General features: G+C 39.7%; 1 protein-coding gene across 2 annotated transcripts in view; it reads left to right on the top strand.

The window, feature by feature from the left end:
• The window catches only part of SLIT3 (slit guidance ligand 3), a 497,173-nt gene that overhangs the window by 436,854 nt on the left and 41,378 nt on the right, over positions 1 to 18,941 (top strand). For both annotated transcript variants that reach the window (XM_062001935.1, XM_062001936.1), the window contains exons 28-29: positions 664 to 761; positions 7,447 to 7,586. In XM_062001935.1, the coding sequence (XP_061857919.1) occupies positions 664 to 761; positions 7,447 to 7,586 (238 nt within the window). The remainder of the gene's footprint in view (positions 1 to 663; positions 762 to 7,446; positions 7,587 to 18,941) is intronic.

The raw sequence follows: 18,941 nt of genomic DNA, 5'->3' as shown, positions 1-18,941 counted from the left end.
TGTTCAAGCCTGTGAAGTTCAGTAGGAACTGATGTGTATTTTATTTGTATTATTTATTTATGTGTATTTCTTTAAGAAGGGAAGTTGTTCAATGATATCTCAAAATAGGCTTCAGTGTGTTCGGTACAGACATTCAAACTCCACTCCCACAGCAAAAATTACTTTTGCCCTTTAGGTTTTGACAATGTGTGGTAGTGAGAATGGTGTACTGTTGCAGTGTTTAACTGGGCACTTGGTAAATGCAGCTGAATGAGTGCTGACTCTATGTGGTCTTGTGCTTGACTGTGTGTGGTCTTCTGCTTACCTTTGGTCACGATTAGTTCTTTTCATTGTAACTAACACAAAAGATTAAAATGTGTTAGAGTGATCATGAAACCAGCTGTTTCCTTAAAACAGTCAGATGAAAGTGTTAACTAAAATCTTGAAACTGGAATGATACCAAGATTCCCACCAGTTCCATTTGTCAGAACAGTTGCCCTGCCCAAATTCTCATTTAACTGAGGAATATATCTGATCATCAATATAGAGCGTAAGTGATGCGATGGATCTGAAGACCACAGACCTCCTGTAAATGGTGTCAGGTGTAGGGTGAGGGAGCAAGAGATATTGATTGAGATGACATGAGCCTTACTAACCTTGTTTCTTTTGAATTTTCCCAAATAGGGTCGAGACTGCAGTGTGCCCATTAATTCTTGCATTCAAAGCCCATGTCAGAATGGAGGGACCTGTCACCTCACCGAGGCAAATAAAGATGGATTCAGGTAGGAACTCAGAGCTTATTTAAAAGGAGATGATAAAATTAAATGTGTTTCTACTTTGCATTAACAAATTATAATGGCTACTTTATAAAAACTACTACACATGACACTTCTGTTTGCCCTATGAAATCATTAATGTGACATATTTGTTTTCTCTGAAACAGATGTCTTTATTTTCTCATAGTGGAATATGCTCTTAAGAGCTGTTTTGAGCATTCTCCCTGATCTGCATTGTCTTATCTGTATGCTAATTTTCCTTGGGGCATTTCAAACTCACATATTCCATTTTTTTTGTATTTGCAAAGTAAGCATCTGTTGCTTGACAGCCACTTGTATAATGTTTTCATACTGAAGAGCTTGTAGACAAACAGGCTTTAAAAAAACCCCAGCTATTAAAAACCATGGTGTGATTGCCACATCTTGAGCATTGTGCTTGCAAGAGAATAACCTTTACAGCTGGGTCTTATGGATTTCAGTTTTCCTAGAGAAGAAAGATGGAGCATAGGTGGGGATTCCAAGAGAAGTCCAGAAATTTTCATGAGATAACTGGGAGATTTGTGCTGCTAAGTGCTGCTCTGCAGCTAAGAAAATGCAAGTTTGAGGAAGGCCACCAGTTGTCATCAAAGTTGATACCTTTTATTTGAGTTGCAGAATTTTCCATAGATGTGGTCCTCAGTATTTATGCTATTCTATAAAATATATACCCAAGTACACCGTGCTGTTGTTTCGATTGCTTATGTAAAAGCCTTAGTTCTAAAAGATTTTTTGTACATTACTGAAGCTGCTGTTTTGTCTCCTCTCCATAGCTTCCCATCAGTGACAGCTGCAGGGAGACATAGAATTGCAAGGTTTATAAATGGTGTAAGCAGGGAGTCAAACCAGTACATTTTTGCAGTTTGATTCCATTTTGGTTTCAGCTGTGATTAAGATGGTTCCAACTGAGGTTAACTGTTTGTTAACCGAGTCAGTAAACCCATATCATGTCAGAAAACAGGATTTTTTTCTTTCCAGAACAGAAAAAAAACAAGGTGAAAGTTTGGCTGACTGACAGGACTTTAGGTGCCATGGAGTGTTTGCACCCTTTCTCTTCTTCACTTACCAATGGTAGAATGCTTTTTATATTCCCAGAGAAGCATTGTGGCTTCTTTTTGACCCCTCAAATAATCACTCATGTGGGAAGGAGAGACAGAAGAGTTTCCATTGGCCCTGCGGGTGGGTTGAATGGAGAAGCAGAAAACAGAAGAAACGCCTCAAAGCTCCTCTCTGCCCACCCTGAAGAATCTCTGCCTTATAGAAACAGATCCAGCATGTGCTGGACACAGACACTGATGATATTGCAATGAAAAGTGCAAGTTGATGGAGATGAGGAAAACTGTCAGGCTCTATTACAAGTAACAATCTGAGGCTTTCTAGTACGAGAGAACAGGAGTAAAAATACTTGACCACATCTCCAGAGGGGCAGTTTAGAGCTCAGCCTGAGCACCTGTGACAAGGCCCTGAGCAGCACAGATGGGTGTTACTCCTGAATAGAGATACATCTGTAGGGTCATGCAGGTGTGTGGTGGTTGGAGAGGATGAGGAGACTCTGCAGAGCACAGCACATGCAAATGATCACGTTGCTCAACAGAGCCCCGAAAATTTGGTGAAACAACTCCTCTGATCTGATGTACTTCTTCTCAATTCCAACAGGCTCAGTCACTTTTGGAGTAAAAGTTCAAGTTCACTTTCTGCTTAAGAGAAAGAAAGCTCTGGTGGCCTTTGCTTTGAGTTCCCTTCTGGTCACCTACACTTAATACTGTTTAGATAGCTTTTTCCAACTTGTGCCAAAGCAAAATTGTGCCATATTAGAACATCTATGTCTGTCACTCAGTGCTCATTTTTGAAAAAACTTAGCCAATGCTTCAAATGTGCTACTGAACATTTCATAATATCCATAATGGCAGAGTGAAAGGCTTCAGCTTATGTTTGGGATCCATGTTTCTTGAGCATTTTTGTTTCGCTCTGTGGTAGAAAGTAGAAAGTTTTGAATGATCTGAAATGAGAGCTACTTCTCAATTTGTGTCATAAAGAACGTTACAATTTCAGAGGCTTCGCTTCATTTCCAAATGAATGGTGTTTTTGAGGCCCTGTATTAAACTGCAGGGCAGGGCTTGTTGCTTGACAACATTGGAGGCTTTTCAGGGAAGGTTTCTGCTTTTACAGTTTATATAGTTTCAGTTGGTCTAATAAAAGACACATAAAACCGTATCTCGTCAAAATCTTGCTTCATAAAATTGAATGTTCAGCTTATGCACCACTATATTTTTCTCTCCATGTTTTTAATTCAGTCAGTCCTTAGCCCCAGCTGCTCTGGAGAAGTGAAGCATGGAGCTTTAGCATGTTGTAGAGAAATACAGTGTGGGGATGGAATAGTGAGTAACCGGGAAGATAAAGCAACATGTTGAGATTTAATTGAGTTGGTTGAGTTGGGGTTAGTTTTTTTTGGTGGGAAATCTCCTCTTCAGTGGATGGCAGCAGTCAGAGTTACGTGCATATGAATTGTGTTCATCGAGATGGGAAAATGTTGTCTTAGATTATATGGCGTGAGGAAGCGGATGTCAAAAACATTTTCATGAGAGGTCTCCTTGTATTTTTTCTGTTGTGTGGCCTGTAAAAGAAATTATATCTTCTGTATATTCTGTTCCCTAGGGAAATATATTCATACACAAGCTCTGCTGCCAAACTTGTCAAATCTTTACTCTTGTAAAAAGGAAACTTAAGCCAAAGCTCTCTCCCTGTGAAATGCCAAGCAGTTTAACTCTCAAGTTTCTGTAGCCTTAGACAAGAAAATTACCTTTTAAATAATGCTAAGGTGGTGATGTTCCCCAGGCAAAGACAGGAAATTCATAGTTATGACTGAGATTCCAGCCTGACTCGCCCGCTGTGCCTGGCACCCACAGGGGCCTGCAGCAGCAGGGAACTGAGGCGCTCAGATTTGTTGTAATAGCAGGTCCTGGTAGGGCAGCCGAAGGGCAAAGGTTCAACTGGAGTTCTTCAGTCCTCCTTGGCATCTTTTATTCTTGCATGTTTTCAATTCTGAGGAATTTTCACATTCTCTTTTTTTCAGGTAGCCACAACTTGTGATTAAAGAATAGTTAAGTGACATCTTGTGGCTGAGGGGGTTAGAAACATGAAGTTCTTCCTCCCTTTGAACACTCATTCTAACTAATCTATATTGTCTTTGACTAAAGGTTGCCAATAAAGGTGCTTATTGAGACTGATAAAAAAAGGGATAGTCAATCAGACATGTCCTGGGCATTTAGTATGCCTGGGAGGCTTTGACAAAGGAGGCAGAGATGTCAGCTCCTCTTCAGTTAGCCACAGGTGACCAGATGATCTTTGATAACCTAGGATGGTGGGAAACCAAGTCTCTGGATTATCCTACATTTTCTCCATATAAACCTCCCTCCATTTTCCAGAGCATTTTCTTTAGCATTTTCCACCAACTTTAAGTTCCCTCATAAATGTAAAATCCTGGAACTGATTAACTCCCTAGTGTTAATTCTGCCTTAGTTCAAGGAAAAAAAAGTTGCACTTCCAAACTTAGAGGCTACTCCGTTGGGATGTAGAAGTAAAAAGCTCCTTTACCAAGAAACTGTAATATTCATGGAAGAATTTACTATCTCTATTTAAAAGCTGATTTGTTTCTTAAACATGATACATTGTGTGTATGCCTGTTTTAATAAACAGATGCTGAACTGTTTCATTAGAGTTTATGGAAAAAGAATATATTTGAATATAGTAAACTTAACAAAATTGTGTCAGGATACTTCAGCTCCAAAAATGTACCCCCCAATTGTTGACATTGAGTTCTGTGTTCCATTCCACTGTCATGACAATAAAGGGGTTTCATTTAGTTGTTTATTTTTAGGAAAATACAACGCTAACAGCAAATCCCTAAACTGGAGGACTAGAGAGTTTGGACCTTCATGCAATCACAGTGTCTTGGAAAAGAGCTTTTTCCTGCATGGCTCCATTGTTTCTGAGCATTCCAAGTGAAATGCTGTCTCACACTGCTTCACTATTTAGTCAGTACAAAGTTTTTATCGTTGTCTCTGGAATGAATTTTGCCTCTCGGTCAGCTGGAACCCCAGTTTGATGACCTTCCAGTCACTGTGCAGACTTCATTTTTCTTTAAGCTTTTTCTGGGAAAATACATATAAACAATCCTTGACTGCAACTCTTTCAACACATGACTCAATCCGGGTCCCAAGTTGTATGTTTTATCTTTTCATTTCAGTCCTCATATTTGGCACATCTGAATGCAAATCAAAATGAAGGATCATACGTAAGCAATAATGTAAAGACTCCCTACAATACATAGGGATCAGTAGCCAAATGTCATCAATTATGCTGACATTTCCTTCAGTATGGAATGTGTCCTAATACTGAGCGATTGTATGTTAACAATCCCATATGTATTGTTACTAATGGTAACTCTACTGAGTCGAACCATGACTGTGATAGTATTTAATAATGTCATTTTTAATTGCATATATCCAAGCTGTCCCAATCCTTTTGTGAAAGGAAAATGATGGTATGTTCACATAAAAGTAACCAGCACAAAGCCACTCTTGTTGCTTTTCGTTAAATAGGGAGAAAAATTTGTGCTCCCAAACTGAGCCCTTGGATGCCAAGTTGCAGCCTGGAGCATATTTTTATGGCTGAGTTATAAAGCCCTGAAAATGGGGTTTTGTAATCGAAAAGGGATGGATGATGAATGTGTCACTGTATGTAATTAGATGTCTTTAACCCCCTCTCCCACAGTGGCACTGCCACAAAAGATGGTGTGCCAGCTCCTCTTTCTTATCTGCCTCCTGTGATCCTCTGGATCATTGCAGGGTCAGCAAGAGGACGTATTTTATTAGCAATAATGAGCTTGAGACAGGAAAAGAAAATAGTTCTTATTGATTTACTATGTCCTAAATTGGATTTATTTGAGCAGTTTGGTTTTGGTTATTCATGGTGAAGGTTTTCTAACTCTCATGACCTGTAAATGGTCCCCACTGAACTGAATGAAGATAACTGTTAGCATGTGACCTGTATGCCTCTGTGTACTCATCTAGAAGATCTTACTGTTGTGGAGGCTCAAGACACATTCCCTACCCTTTTTTTTCCTTTCTCTTTGTCATATCCTTAGTTTCTAATGTTGCACAACTCATGAAGAATTCTAACCTTATCCACAGGGTCCAACATAGGACCCACTGAAAGTGGCTGCAGAGCTCAGTGCTGTGCTGTACCCTATTCAATCTGTGGCACACAGGAGAAAGAGAAGCAAATGTCGTCCTGAGAACAATCAGCCCAAAAGTACTGCAGTTTTCTCACAGTTTTTGAAGATCTCCTATGTCTCTGGGGCATTCCTCACCTTAACGCCATGACACCTCCGTAAAGCAGAATAACCATTGTGGTTATGGTCCACCTTGTTGACCTGGGCTGGAAAAAAAGTACCCTGTGACTATTTCTACATTGGAAATTCTCCTATTTTCAGGAAGCAGTGGATGACAATTAGTGTGACTGCTCTAGTGCTTTCTGGTTGTCATCATCCTCAATCAGTGTTGCTTTACATTTGTTCAGTTCCTTTTCTGCCACCAGAACTTCTATGGGAAACAAAATGAACAGCTGAGTGAATGTGTAGTTTGGATTGGGACTCGAAACAATCCTTCCCTTCCATACACAATACTTTCTGTTACTAGTGAACAGCAATACTGACACTTCAAATATCATTGCTGGCTTCTTAGAAGCCACTGAAATGACTGGAACACGTAACACATGTTTTTAGACTCTCATTTAGGAAACTGTGGCCTCCACCTCTTCATCACTTACAGCTACTTTAAAATATAAAGGTTCTCTTAGCAACCATAGCTTCTAGATCTGGAGAGGAAACAGATTGAAAAAAAATCGAAGTCACTCTTCAGCCACTTAGTTTCTTACATTCCGTCCAAGAACCATACATCACAGTCTTGTGACATAAAATATCTGGTGCAATTATTCTTCTGTAGTGTCCTCATCCTCACAGAACCATTACTGGCTCTGCCATTGTTTGTTTGTGTTTTAGCTGAACTATCTAGACATCATCAGCTTTTCTACAAATAGATGTTGGAGGAGCTGCAGGAGTACTGAAACCTTCCTGCACTTGTAAAAGCAATCATTCCCAAACAGTTCTTGTTTGGATAAGTGACAAAGTGGTAATGAGAAGAAAATGTTCATGTCTGTATACTCAATTCAAGCCATTGTTCTTTAAAGAGAACAAGCTACCTAAAAGCTGCCAAGTTGTCCTATGATTGTGCAGTCCTCACAAAATCATTAACAGAGAAGCCAAGGATTTGAATATTGTGATGAGTATTTACTCTCCTGTCCTGAAGAGTAAACTTCAGTTCATATCTAGTGTTATCAACAAGGAGAGCAAAGGGAAGCACAACAGAGGCTGTTTCCAGCAATGCTTTTATATCTCCTGGAAATAATTACATGGCCCCATGAACCCTCAGACTGAGTCCTTCACCAAACACATAGGGTTAAAGTGCTCTGTACTTCATCACAGCAGCGGTGACTTTGCTCCAGCAACTCACTTTTTCATTCCGTTTTATACCTCAAACCTTCTCCCCTTTCAGATCCATGCTAACTCTTGTTAATGTTTTTTCTTTCTCCAAAGCTGTTCTTGTCTCCTTGGCTATGAGGGGGAGAGGTGTGAAATCAACTCAGATGACTGCGAAGATAATGACTGCGAGAATAACTCTACATGTGTGGATGGGATCAACAACTATGTCTGTCTGTGCCCTCCTAATTATACAGGTAAGCAAGGGCCACAACCAAAGAACCAAGGAATCGAGGAGGAGGAGTCCCTTCAGTGCCTGAAGGGAAAGGTCTAAATGCATGTTTACTTTGTCCATGAGTGTGTAATTAACCAAGAATCTAGTCCATTTTAAAGCACCTTGGATGTCATACTGGGAAGATACTAGTTCTTACCAGTATTGTAATACACGTGCTCACAAACATGGCCACTCTTCTGAGACAAAATACTGATGCCTCATTGTAATATCCAAAAAAAGGGAAATTTAAAGTGTCAGAGAAATCTGTACTTCTGCACACACATTCCCTAAATGTATTCCAGAAATGTTCCCAGCACTGAGCTGGGTCTGATATACATCTGTTCTGAATCTTGGAAAGTAAAAATAGTTCCTGTTTAAATTATGGTAGGAAAATAGCTTTTGGGGCATTGCTTTCACCTGAGATCTCAGAGGTCTGCATTTATTGAATAAAATGAGCTTGACAATATGCTGTTTAAATTAATTATCTCCACAAGTGGAGAAGCAAAGGCTGTGTAGGAAACCGTAGGCTCGGTTGTAGTCTTCAGTGTGTACCCATGGCAATTAGCTTAGCCCAGCAAGATGTGCAGTCACCTGCTGAATCCACGGTGACAGAAGCTGGTAACTCAGAAATGGAATCAGTACCTCTAGCACCCATCCTGCATTTCAGATAAATTCCTTCCTAAACCTTCTGCAATAGCAGAAACCCTCCTAACTGCAATCTAAAAATGCTTTTTCCCAAGTCATTACTGGAGCATGTCGTTGATTCATTGGAACTGCCTTAGCATGGCCTTCTTGGCTCAGCATGGAGTGGTAAGGAAACACCTGCAATAGTTCCTACTTCCATCCTTTGAAATGAGTTTATTACCTACTAAGCATGGAGAAGTAATGAAGGGCTTCTTGTACACTGGAATATATTACACGTCAGGGGATTTAATGAGGATCAAGCTTGAGTGGCTGAGTAAGGCAGGAGGAAAGCTTCTAGAATTTCCAAACTCTTAAAATACTTTTGTGGCTGATACAGAGGAGGCCCATGTAAATCTTTAGTTGAGAAAAGCCTTATGACTTGAATGTACATTTATTGGAGTTCTAAAATGATCTTTCTGCCAAAAACTGAAAAACTTCAGCTTAGCAGAGTAAAGAGTTTTGCTTATAGGATGTTGAGCCCATTGTGCTTACATGTTCCCTATTTATGTGAGCTATTCTTGGGTGGTTTCAAACAAAACTCTATACAAGAAGACACAGGCTTTACATTTACAAGAGGAAATAGATTTGCCCAGCCAAGAAAAGACATATCTAGTTAAAGAACTCAATCCAGTAGATATGCAAATATGTTTTCCTTTCCATAGGCATGTTGCAGGGTGATTTTTTCAGACAAGAAAGATAGGAAAGAAGTAGATTGGGATTTCTTCTCAAATGGCAGTACAGACAGGGGCCAAGGAACCCATCTCATACTTCTCAATCAGTTTGGAGATATTTTTAATTAACTTTCAGCTTTCACCACAGTTGAAACAAACTAAGTTTTTGAAGAGGAGCAGGAAATACTCTGGAAAATATGATTCATAAGTAAAAAAGATTGCAAAAATAATGGTGCAGCTTAATTTAGAAATCTGATGGATTACAAATCCATCATAAATAGGAAGACTGTAGTGACCTGTGGCAAAAGAATTGCCTTAACCTGCTTTTGGAGGGGGAGACTTCATCAAAGCTGATCAGTCACCTGGAAGGTCTCTCTGCAGTGCATCTGTCTGGGTTGAAATATCCCTTAGAGAGATACCCTGGTCCTCTCAGAGCAGAAAGGCAGGGAACAGCACAAAATGGCTGGAAGAACTGAAGCCATCAGCCAAATAAAAGTTACATACAGGCCAAGCAAATCTGAGACCTGGTTTTGAGGATCCTCCAAGAGCAGAATCTAAACACAAGAAATTGGACATCATCTAAAATGATTTGATTGAATGAACAGCAGCTAAGGAAATGCCATGGAAGCACATAGGCAAGCCACGAAGAAGCAGTTTGAAAGGATTTGTGTGCCTAATCTGAAAAGAGAGGGATCTACAGAACAAGGAGTTTGACTGCAGTCTCCTGTGACATCTGTGGGATCACTGTGTGTATTCTCTTTAAATGAACCTTTTTATTCTGAAGCAATACCTGAAATACCATGGCAGTATCTACTAAAAAAAAGGAAAAGTAGGTATAGATGATTTCAATACCTTGTAGAGTATGGTAAGAACAATGGATGCTAACATTTCTGGGAGGAAGCAGGTCACAGGAGTGTCAGGAGTATTTATTCCTGTGCTCAGAATTGTGCATTGAGGTACCAGCCTCCCTCTCAGGTGCTGATTGTGCTAAACATTACATGAGTGAACTGTATGTGCTTCAGAGCTGCCAAGTGTATGGATTTTATCTATATTTATATGAACAAAGAGTGGATGTCAGAGAGTACTTTCCAGAGAAGCAGTTTTTCTGTGATGTAGTCTTGGGGACAATAAGCTCTCAGGATGAAACTTTGCCTAAAAGGGCAGTGATATCTATAGGTAGGGTGTTTCTAGTAGGGCAGAAAACATAGATAATATCTCTTTGTGTTGTGCCCAAGTATTACACTTAGTTCTGTTGTTCAGAATTCAAGGACCAAGTTGAGAGATGAGAAAGAGGATTATAGGTGAAACAAGAAAAACTTTGGAGGATTGAGAATAAATCTCCAGAAAAATCTTATTTGGCTTAACAAAGAATAAGAAGACAGAGCAAGAATTTTTTTTACTCTTTTTGTCCTTCCCCACTAACACTTTTTATAGAGAAGTTTCTTTAAAAGCTTCATTGGCTGACTGAAGAAATCCAAACCATGCATTTTATCAATGTAAAAATACAGTTGTTAGTTTTAGATACAAACTGGATTTCTCAGGGGATGCTGGAGTTTAAACACAAGTTAATTCAAGAGTGATCCACGTTGCACTGGAGAGCAGACTAGATGTTGCCGTACTGGTAATCTGTGATGTTTTTAGTAATATTCAGGCTGTTGGTTACAAGCTCAGTTATTGCAGATTCCTTCTTTTCTCAACTGTAGAAGCAGACAGGCTCTGGTAGCACAGCTACATCTGGTAGCACTGTGAAGTAGGTAGTGTGAATCCCTCACCATTCTTGGTCTTGGATGCCGTAATACCATCAAGGCTGCAATGATAGAGCAGTAAACACTGCATATATGAAGTAAATAGATGTAACATAAAGAATAAACTAAATACAGGGAGAATGTACAGAGAATATGAGGGAAACCTGCTTTAGCAGGGAGGGAGACTGGACAATTTCTAGAGGTCCTTTGCAATCTTGACCATTCTATGTGATTCTTTGTGTGTGTGTGTGAAGAAGATCCAAGAGCATGTATGTGAGTCGCTCTGCAAGAAAATTTTAGGATCCTCCTTTTTAGTTGTCTAATACTTAAATCATGACAATAAATTTTATGTTCCTAAATGAAATGTAAATTACAAATGCATGTGCTGGAAATATTGACCAGTGACAGAGTTGCAGGATCCAGGATTTGGGTTTTTCCATACCTTAATATTTTCCTGCTTTATCCTCTGTCTGTCCAGTTTTACTTGTTATAGCCTTTTTAGGAAACAATATGCCAAATGATGATGCATAAATTTTGCTTTTGTTGGTTGGAATTATGAAGGCCAAAGATCATTCTTCAATTAATAACTTTCTACAGTGTTTTCCATTAACATTCTTTGACAGTCTTTTCCCCCTCACCCAAAGTCGATGAAAAATAGCTGAATTTGTTAAGTGACTGCTGAGGGAAGGAATTTCCCACACTCCAGCACCACTTCACTTTCATTTAAAAAAAAAAACCCAAAACCAAAACCACACCAAAAAAACAACTCACATAATAACCTCCCTTCGAGTTCCTTTCCATCTAGTAACTTTAAAACAATGTGTAAATACAAAGAGATTCTATGAAACAGGTAAATGTAAGTTAAAGAAGACAAAACTGAGAGGGAGGGTAGGCAGATAGCTGATTACCAAAAAAAGATCCAAGCCCTTCAGGGCACTTCAGCTTTCCTCACCATTCTTAAAGACAATCTTTTCACTGTTTGTTGCCTGTGTTTATTTAACCAAACCAATATTCGTGCTATGTAGCAGAGTCCTGATGGCATTTATTGTCAGCTGATGTTATTTTTCCTCTCACCAATGGGTTATTTCAATCCTGAAGCTAAATTATAAACATGTATTTCCTCCAGGACTATTGTGTACCAAAGTCCAGCCAGCTCTAAAGCCTGAACAGTCTGTAGACTGCTTTACAAACTGGTCAGACCCCTTGATGGAATACATCTCCTTACAGTTTTGTAGGCTTTCCTCTTCAGAAAGAAGCACATATAGGAACAGCAAAAGAGGAAGCTATGAATTACATCAGCCACTCTGGTTCTTTTCCTTTTTTTCTATTGTTCTAATTTTTGTCTTTTTGGCTTTAACGTGGCCTGTCTTCAGATGTCAGTATAAACATTCCACTGTCTCCCCAGCTCTGTGGTTTAGAAATGTAGGACAAAATCCATACTATTTTCTTTCCATTCCTTTGTTTTCCTTTCCACTATTGTCATAGACATTCTTGAGACCCAACACTGTTATAGTTCTAGACTCAAATACAGAATTTCATACCTCCAAAAGGAGATCCTCACCTCAATCTCACTGTCCTCTTTCACTTGATGAGGTATCTAAGGACAAAATGGGCTGTGCTAAACATGTACCTATGTACTTTGAATGGCTTTGTGCTATGCTTTCTAGTTTGTTTTGCTTTGTTCATTTGCTATGGCTTTTTCTTCCACTTACCTCTTTGATTTTAGCCAGAAGCAGAAATATGTACTGCTTGCACACAAAAAAACCTCCAGAAACTGAAGTTTTGCTAAGGATCCTAAAAAGCCTCAGCATATAGCCACACCTCTTTGTTCTGAAACCTAAAAAAAATCCCCAAATTAGTGGCTTCTGGGTCTTTTCTAAAATACATGGCAGGCCATGGCAGGGAGAGGGAGGCCTAAGTGTTTTAAAATAGTTTGTTTCCCTGGGAAAAAGCTGAAAGCAGTTCATATCACGGGGAGCGGGGGAGGAAAAAAGCTAGAAACTATTTCTGGTTTTATGTGTTTGGAAGAGAAGACTAAGATGTATTTTATCTTAGGGGACCTTGTGGTGTCCTGTGGTAGATGGTATCTGAGATTTTTGCAGCTATTCTACTTTTAGACAGAACACTGTTCACTGTTAGTGATTATGGTCGCTTTTTCTGGCGTGTTGGATTGTGGTAATGTTGCACGGCCAAAGCCAAGCACTTAGTCGTGCCAAACAACTCTACAAGAAAGAAGTTGTGTAGGGACTTGTGACTGACACTTTTCCTGGAGCTCACCAGCCCATTTCCCATCACTAACCATTGTGAGGCTGATTTGCAACAATCCCCAAGATGGGCACCAGTGACAGCTGAATGAAACTGAAGTGGACCATTGCACTGTAGGTTGGTTTTTACTCCCCTTGTGAGTTTTTGATATAGGAACAGGAAGTTTTTGGGTAACTTGGTTCAGCCTTGCGGTTCCATGAGGATCTGGACTGATCTGAGGATAAGCACTGAAGGCTTAAACAAGTGCTTAACTGTCAGCCTCTTTTAAAACTTTGGAACTTTAGGCATCCTTTCCTTGAGAGAAACAAAAAAGAAAGGTTCATCAAAGTTTGGTGTAATTTCTTCCTTCTAATTGAAGGAGTTCTGTCTTACTTGGCAGTTTCTCCGTTTTAGTTACTTGGCAAACATGAAGTGTGTTTGCTTTCTGTGCAAAAAGTGAAAAGGCTCCCACATTTCCCACTTGTATAATTATGAATGAGAAGTGCTGGAAGAGTTGGAAGTTTTTAGCTTTGTTCAAGAGCCTAAGCCCACCAGCCCTGTTTTGTTAAGAGGGAACCACATATCATTGCTATCAGATTGGACTCTTTTGTCTCATCGTACTGGGACTGAAGAAGGAAATAGCACAGTAACTGGCAAGGCTGCAGCCTATCTTTAGTATCACTATGGGTGTCCTGTCATGTTGAAGCACTCAGCTCCAGGATTTCTTCTGGTCAGAGTCCCATTTGTAAAATGTACTATGTCATGTTTTGGGAACCAGATATACTGGAGAATTTATCTTTGTTCATCAAAACCATGATCTATCTCCAAGAAAATGTAATTTCAGCTGCTACTGTTTTAAAGGATGAGTGGAGTGAATGTCATCCACGAAGGAGTTTCATGATTCCTTAATTCCAATCTATGAGAAACTCATAGAAGGACTAGAAGATAACCACAAGTTCATTACTTACCTTGCTGGCAGGTGGTGCATACTGCACAGTTAAAAAGGTTGAGAGGAGCAGAGTCCACACATGGACAGTCAGTGTATTGAGCTCTCTGACACCACAGTGGTGGCCACGTTACAACTGCCAGTAGGAAATAAGTAAATCTTTCTGTGTACCAAGTATTCTTGAAAGACTTCTGTTGGCTCAAAGACCATATCAGTTCTGCATGGTAAGGTTTTGGTAGCAGAGGAGGAGACTGTAGGGGGGTGGCTTCTGTGAGAGGACATCAGAAGCTGCTCCCTGTCAGACTTGCCACTGCCCAAAGCAGAGCCCATCAGCAACACTGGTGAAAATATGTGAAACAACTACGCAAACACCAAGTGAACTGGAGAATGGGGAAGAGGTACTCTGGGTGTTGGAGCAAAAATTCCCCTGCAGCCCATGGAGAAGACCACAGTGAAGAAGGTTATGCCCCTGCAGCCCATTAAGGACCACATCAGAGGTGGATCTGCCCTGAAAGAAGCTGCAGCCCACGGAGAGCCCACAAAATGAGCAGTTTTTTCGGCAGGACCTGTATCCCTTCCATCTTTTCTGCAATAACTGTACCCTGTGGAATGGACCCACACTGGAGCAGCCCATGGGAAAGACCCAGTTAGAGATCTTTATGAAGGACTGGATCTCATAGGAGATCTACTGCAGACACAGTGGTTCGAAGAGATAATGCTATACACAGGTTATCACCTTGTAAGAGAACTGGAAACTGTCTGGTTTAGTTAATGCTGTACACACTGTGTCCTTGTGGTGTGTGTGATGTTGAATATGATTCTCCATACTTTGGCAGTGCCTAGAACTGGAACGTGCTCCTTTGTTAGGATTCACATATAGCGAAAGGATTGCCCTGATTCTTTATCCAGATCTTGATATGTAATCCGTCATTCCTTTGTTTAACCTCAAGATTAGAGATAATCCCTCTTTAATTCCTAAAAACAAGCTACTTTGGGAATCTCAGTGTGGAGTCTAACTCAAGATTATTTTGTGGGCCAAAACCTGATATGCCAAAATTGAGATATGAGTCTTTAAAGCATTAGGACAGAATAGAAAGTATCAAGTAACTTTTAGTTCTTTACCTACTATGTACTGTGGGCAGTGTTCATCGAGGAAGAGCAAACTTTATTAATAAAGTAGAAAGAGGATCCTGCTACAGTGCATTCCAGGTAATTTCTTCTATGTTTTGGCATCTAATGTGGTAGCCAAGTGCATTTGCTACTGAAGGATTTTCATTTTCTATTTTCTTCATTGCAAGTCGAAACAGTTTGGAAGTTAAAAAATTTGAGATCCATTTTATAAGACGATCCTCAAAGCTTTTTCATCAAGCATCAACAACATTCCTAACTGCATTATTTTCTTGGAGGAACATCCTATGTCTGTTCCACCCAACCATTTTTAGGTTCTACATTCTCCTGAGATTTGCAATTGGCACTGACTTTTTAATAACTGGAAAGGGAGAAGGAGAAAACAGAACACAAAAACCATTTCTTCCGATACAAGTTATTAGATATGAGTAATCTCTTATGAGAAAAACAGTTCAGCATTTTTTATTAGCAGTAAAAAGAAGAGTCCCATTCTGGCCTACCTGGCAAAGTACAGAAAATTGCAACATACTATTTAACCGCTCAAATACATATCTTCTGCCTGTGCAGCCTGGAAAAGTTTTCTCTGTGGTTAAAGGCCAGGTTTTCTCCATCCTTTCTTCACTGTAAGCACTTTCCTTTTCTCATGTGATATACTGAAGTTCTTGACAGCATTTCTGCTTTTAGTTGTCCAGGCCCTACAAAAGCTTCTGTCACATTAAAGAGTATTTTCTATGTTGCTTTATCGATTCTTTCATGAATATTCTGAATGAGAGAACAAAGCATCACCCAACTGCCATAGGAAACAAAGGAAAAACCATCAAAGTCATTGTTTGTGAATTGTTGGTCTAAAATGTCTTTTTTCAGAACTGTAGTTTTACTTGCAGATAAAAAAGTAAGATACTGTTATTGCATCCAATCTCTCTTTTACCAATTAAGAGTAAATAGTGTAACTCAGATCCTGGTTTTAGAAGTTTAATGTGGCATGAAATAAATAGCTCTCAAGACACCACAGAACAGAAAAAAGAAAGATGATTATTAAACTGTGTGTAAAAGTCATCTTTATTGCTCTGTTGTTGTTTTGGCTTCCTTCTGAGCCATGTGGAAGGCTAGAGAAAAGCCTGAGCATGGTTCTTGGCAGCTCTTCAAAAGCAGTGAGCCCTATGAAAGGTGAATGTGGAAAGCCCCATGAAATTCATGATTTTGCTGAAAAAGGAATGAAACCAGGAAAATGTTACATGAGACCAAAATAATGTTTTACTGCATGTTTGTAAAGCATTTCCTGTGAAGCTGATGAAGGGGATGAGGAAAGTCATTTCAAAGGGGCAGAATACCTTTTCTCTTGTTTTGGGATTGGTCGTTTTGTCTCTCTCTTCTTTTTTTTCCTAATGCATGAGACAGCAGCAACAGGAAATTCACCTGTTAGTCTTCCACCTGTCAGGACAACTTGGTTCTAACCCAAAAGCTGAATTTCCTGTAGCACATCAGACTGCTTCCTTCATCTGTCTAATGCTTCCTTCTCCTAAACAAGCGCTAATTACCAGCACATTACCACTGGCCTTGAGAAGCTTGAGAGAGGGAAATGGGGAGATTGGATTGTTTTCTCCACTTGGGAAAGCATTACACTGAAGTTTTCTGTTGTTTTAGCCTGATCAAATATGTTTCCCAAAGAGGATCCTCGCTGCAAGAAGTTGGCCTAAGATTAATGTTCAGTTTGGTTTTAGGTTCACATAACTATCCAATGAGAAATTTGGACTAGACCTTTACTTGCTGCACAGAGAAGCAGCCTTGTGTTACTCTAAAAAAAAAAGAGGGAGATTTTTCCTGATACTGACATTAAAGCAGCAAATGAATATTGCACTCTCAGGTCTGAGGGCAGATTTTTTTGGCCTAAATATTTTCTGAGTGAATAAAATACGAGAAAGTCTTTGTGTAGCTGGTGTCTTGGGTTTTGCTTTTCAGAAAGTGTTTTATTTCCCTGACATGCTTTCTGCAACATCTAGAGAACCTTGATGGAGCCTGATATAATGTCTCAAGAAGAATTCTCCTCCCAAGATGAGGCTGCTCTAGTTGCAAGGCATTCCCCAGTGAGCTCCCTAATGAGTGATAGATGGGAAAAATAACAGGATAGATGTTGAAACATTTCAAGTTTTGCATGACTTTTTTTAGGATGCTATGTTTGGTACCTAGCCTAGAATTCTCCTACATTTTGATAGTGGTGACTTCAGAATGACACAGTGAGTCATAATATTTGACATTTGAGGAGATTTTTGCTGGATCTCTTAGCACTTGTCAAGGCTGTTAAGAATATTTTGAGAATAATTATGATTTCCTTTGAAAGTTTATGAAACTGATCTTGTTTTCTTAAAGCCCTTTTCCTTTTCTTCAAAACAAGAAACAGAAAGTGATATTGACCATTTTTGATAAAAGGCATCTCTCCACAGTTATTAAATGATCTTTCCAAAAATATTTCCAGCTTTAGGTCATTGAATTCTTTTAATGTCACCAGTCAGTTACTTTTTTTTTTCATGTTTATTTTCACATAGTATACAAGGGACATGAGGAATACCAAGTCAACAAACTGGCAGTTGTCCAAGCAAGTTCTGACCTGCTCACGTTCATGTCTGCCCAAAGGCCAAGGGAGTCACTTTGCTTGTTAGTATTTGGGAGGGTTGATGGACCGTGGATTTGGGAATTGCTTAGTAAGCAGACCTACCTCCAGTTCTGCCACCTCAAAAATGTGTTAATAGCTGTCCCCAGTGACAGCTGTGTTTGTATGTGTAAGTTGCTTTTGAGGAGTGACAAAGTACAACGGCAAACCTCAAGTCCAGTGAATAATCTGTTTCCCTGCTTCCCATGGATTTGCAGCACTCGATTTCATTGGCATGACCCCCTTCCTGAGCTGGATACATTCACTCAAGATTTTTCCAGGGCTGTAAAATGTCTTAGTAGTATTTAATAGTGGTGATTTCCTGGGATTCCTTGGCTCCAGATTGAATTGGTTGTCTTCTAACTGATACTATGTACAATAAACTGTCCACTGCAGATTTCTGTGCCAGACTTCTCCGGTATGGCCAAACCCAGCCCACTAAAAGTCATGAGAGTATGTATGGCACAAGAATACAAGGTTTGTGCTGGTAATACCCCCTCTCACACCTCCAAGGCTCATATTCTTACTCCAATTTCTCATTGATGCTTGACAACCCTCAAAAGCAGATATATTAGATGTTCCATGTATGAAATGAATTAAAAAATGAGTAATTTTTGCAACTACAAATCATACTTTTATTCTAATATGGAGATTCAAATAAAGAGCTATGAATCTTGCATCATAGGGAGGCTGGAGATGTGGGAGAAATCACCTAAAGGAGTGAGCTTGTGGGTCTTAACAACTTAAACTGTACCTGTCACCACTAGAGTCATCTTCAGAATTGTGCTCTCAGTTCATCCCTGCTAGACCCCAAGGCTGATAAAAAATGGGCTGTTCTGATTTGCATTTTCCATCTGGGTTTTGATCTCTGTGGTTTGCTGGCTCGTGTTTTCAAGGGTTTCTCTGTAGCTGCTGGAGTTCAAAATGGAAGGATTTTTCAAACTAGATTATTTTTCTAAGACAAGGGAAACTGCAGCTTCATGACAATACTACTAAAACATTGCTAGTTCACCAGTGCCTCCCACGTTATCCTTGTTCTGACACTATCCACATGGCTTGTTGCTCATGTGATGCTATGTATCGTGTGTAGGCACCCAAAACATGCAGAACCTTGAAACTCTGCAGATGTGTTGTTCTGCTGTAGCAGGAGAGTTTGGGACTGTAGCTTTTGGGGGTTTCCCTGTGGAGAGCACCTGACTTTGGCTTATCCTGCAAGGCTTTGGGAGGTGTTGGTTTCTTGGGAAGGCAAAGATTTCTGTGGTCTTTGGCTGCA

This window comes from Colius striatus, chromosome 9 (genome assembly GCF_028858725.1).
Source record: "Colius striatus isolate bColStr4 chromosome 9, bColStr4.1.hap1, whole genome shotgun sequence".
Lineage (NCBI taxonomy): Eukaryota > Metazoa > Chordata > Aves > Coliiformes > Coliidae > Colius > Colius striatus.
Note: the sequence above shows the minus strand (reverse complement) of the source record. Positions and strands in the feature narration are given on the sequence as shown.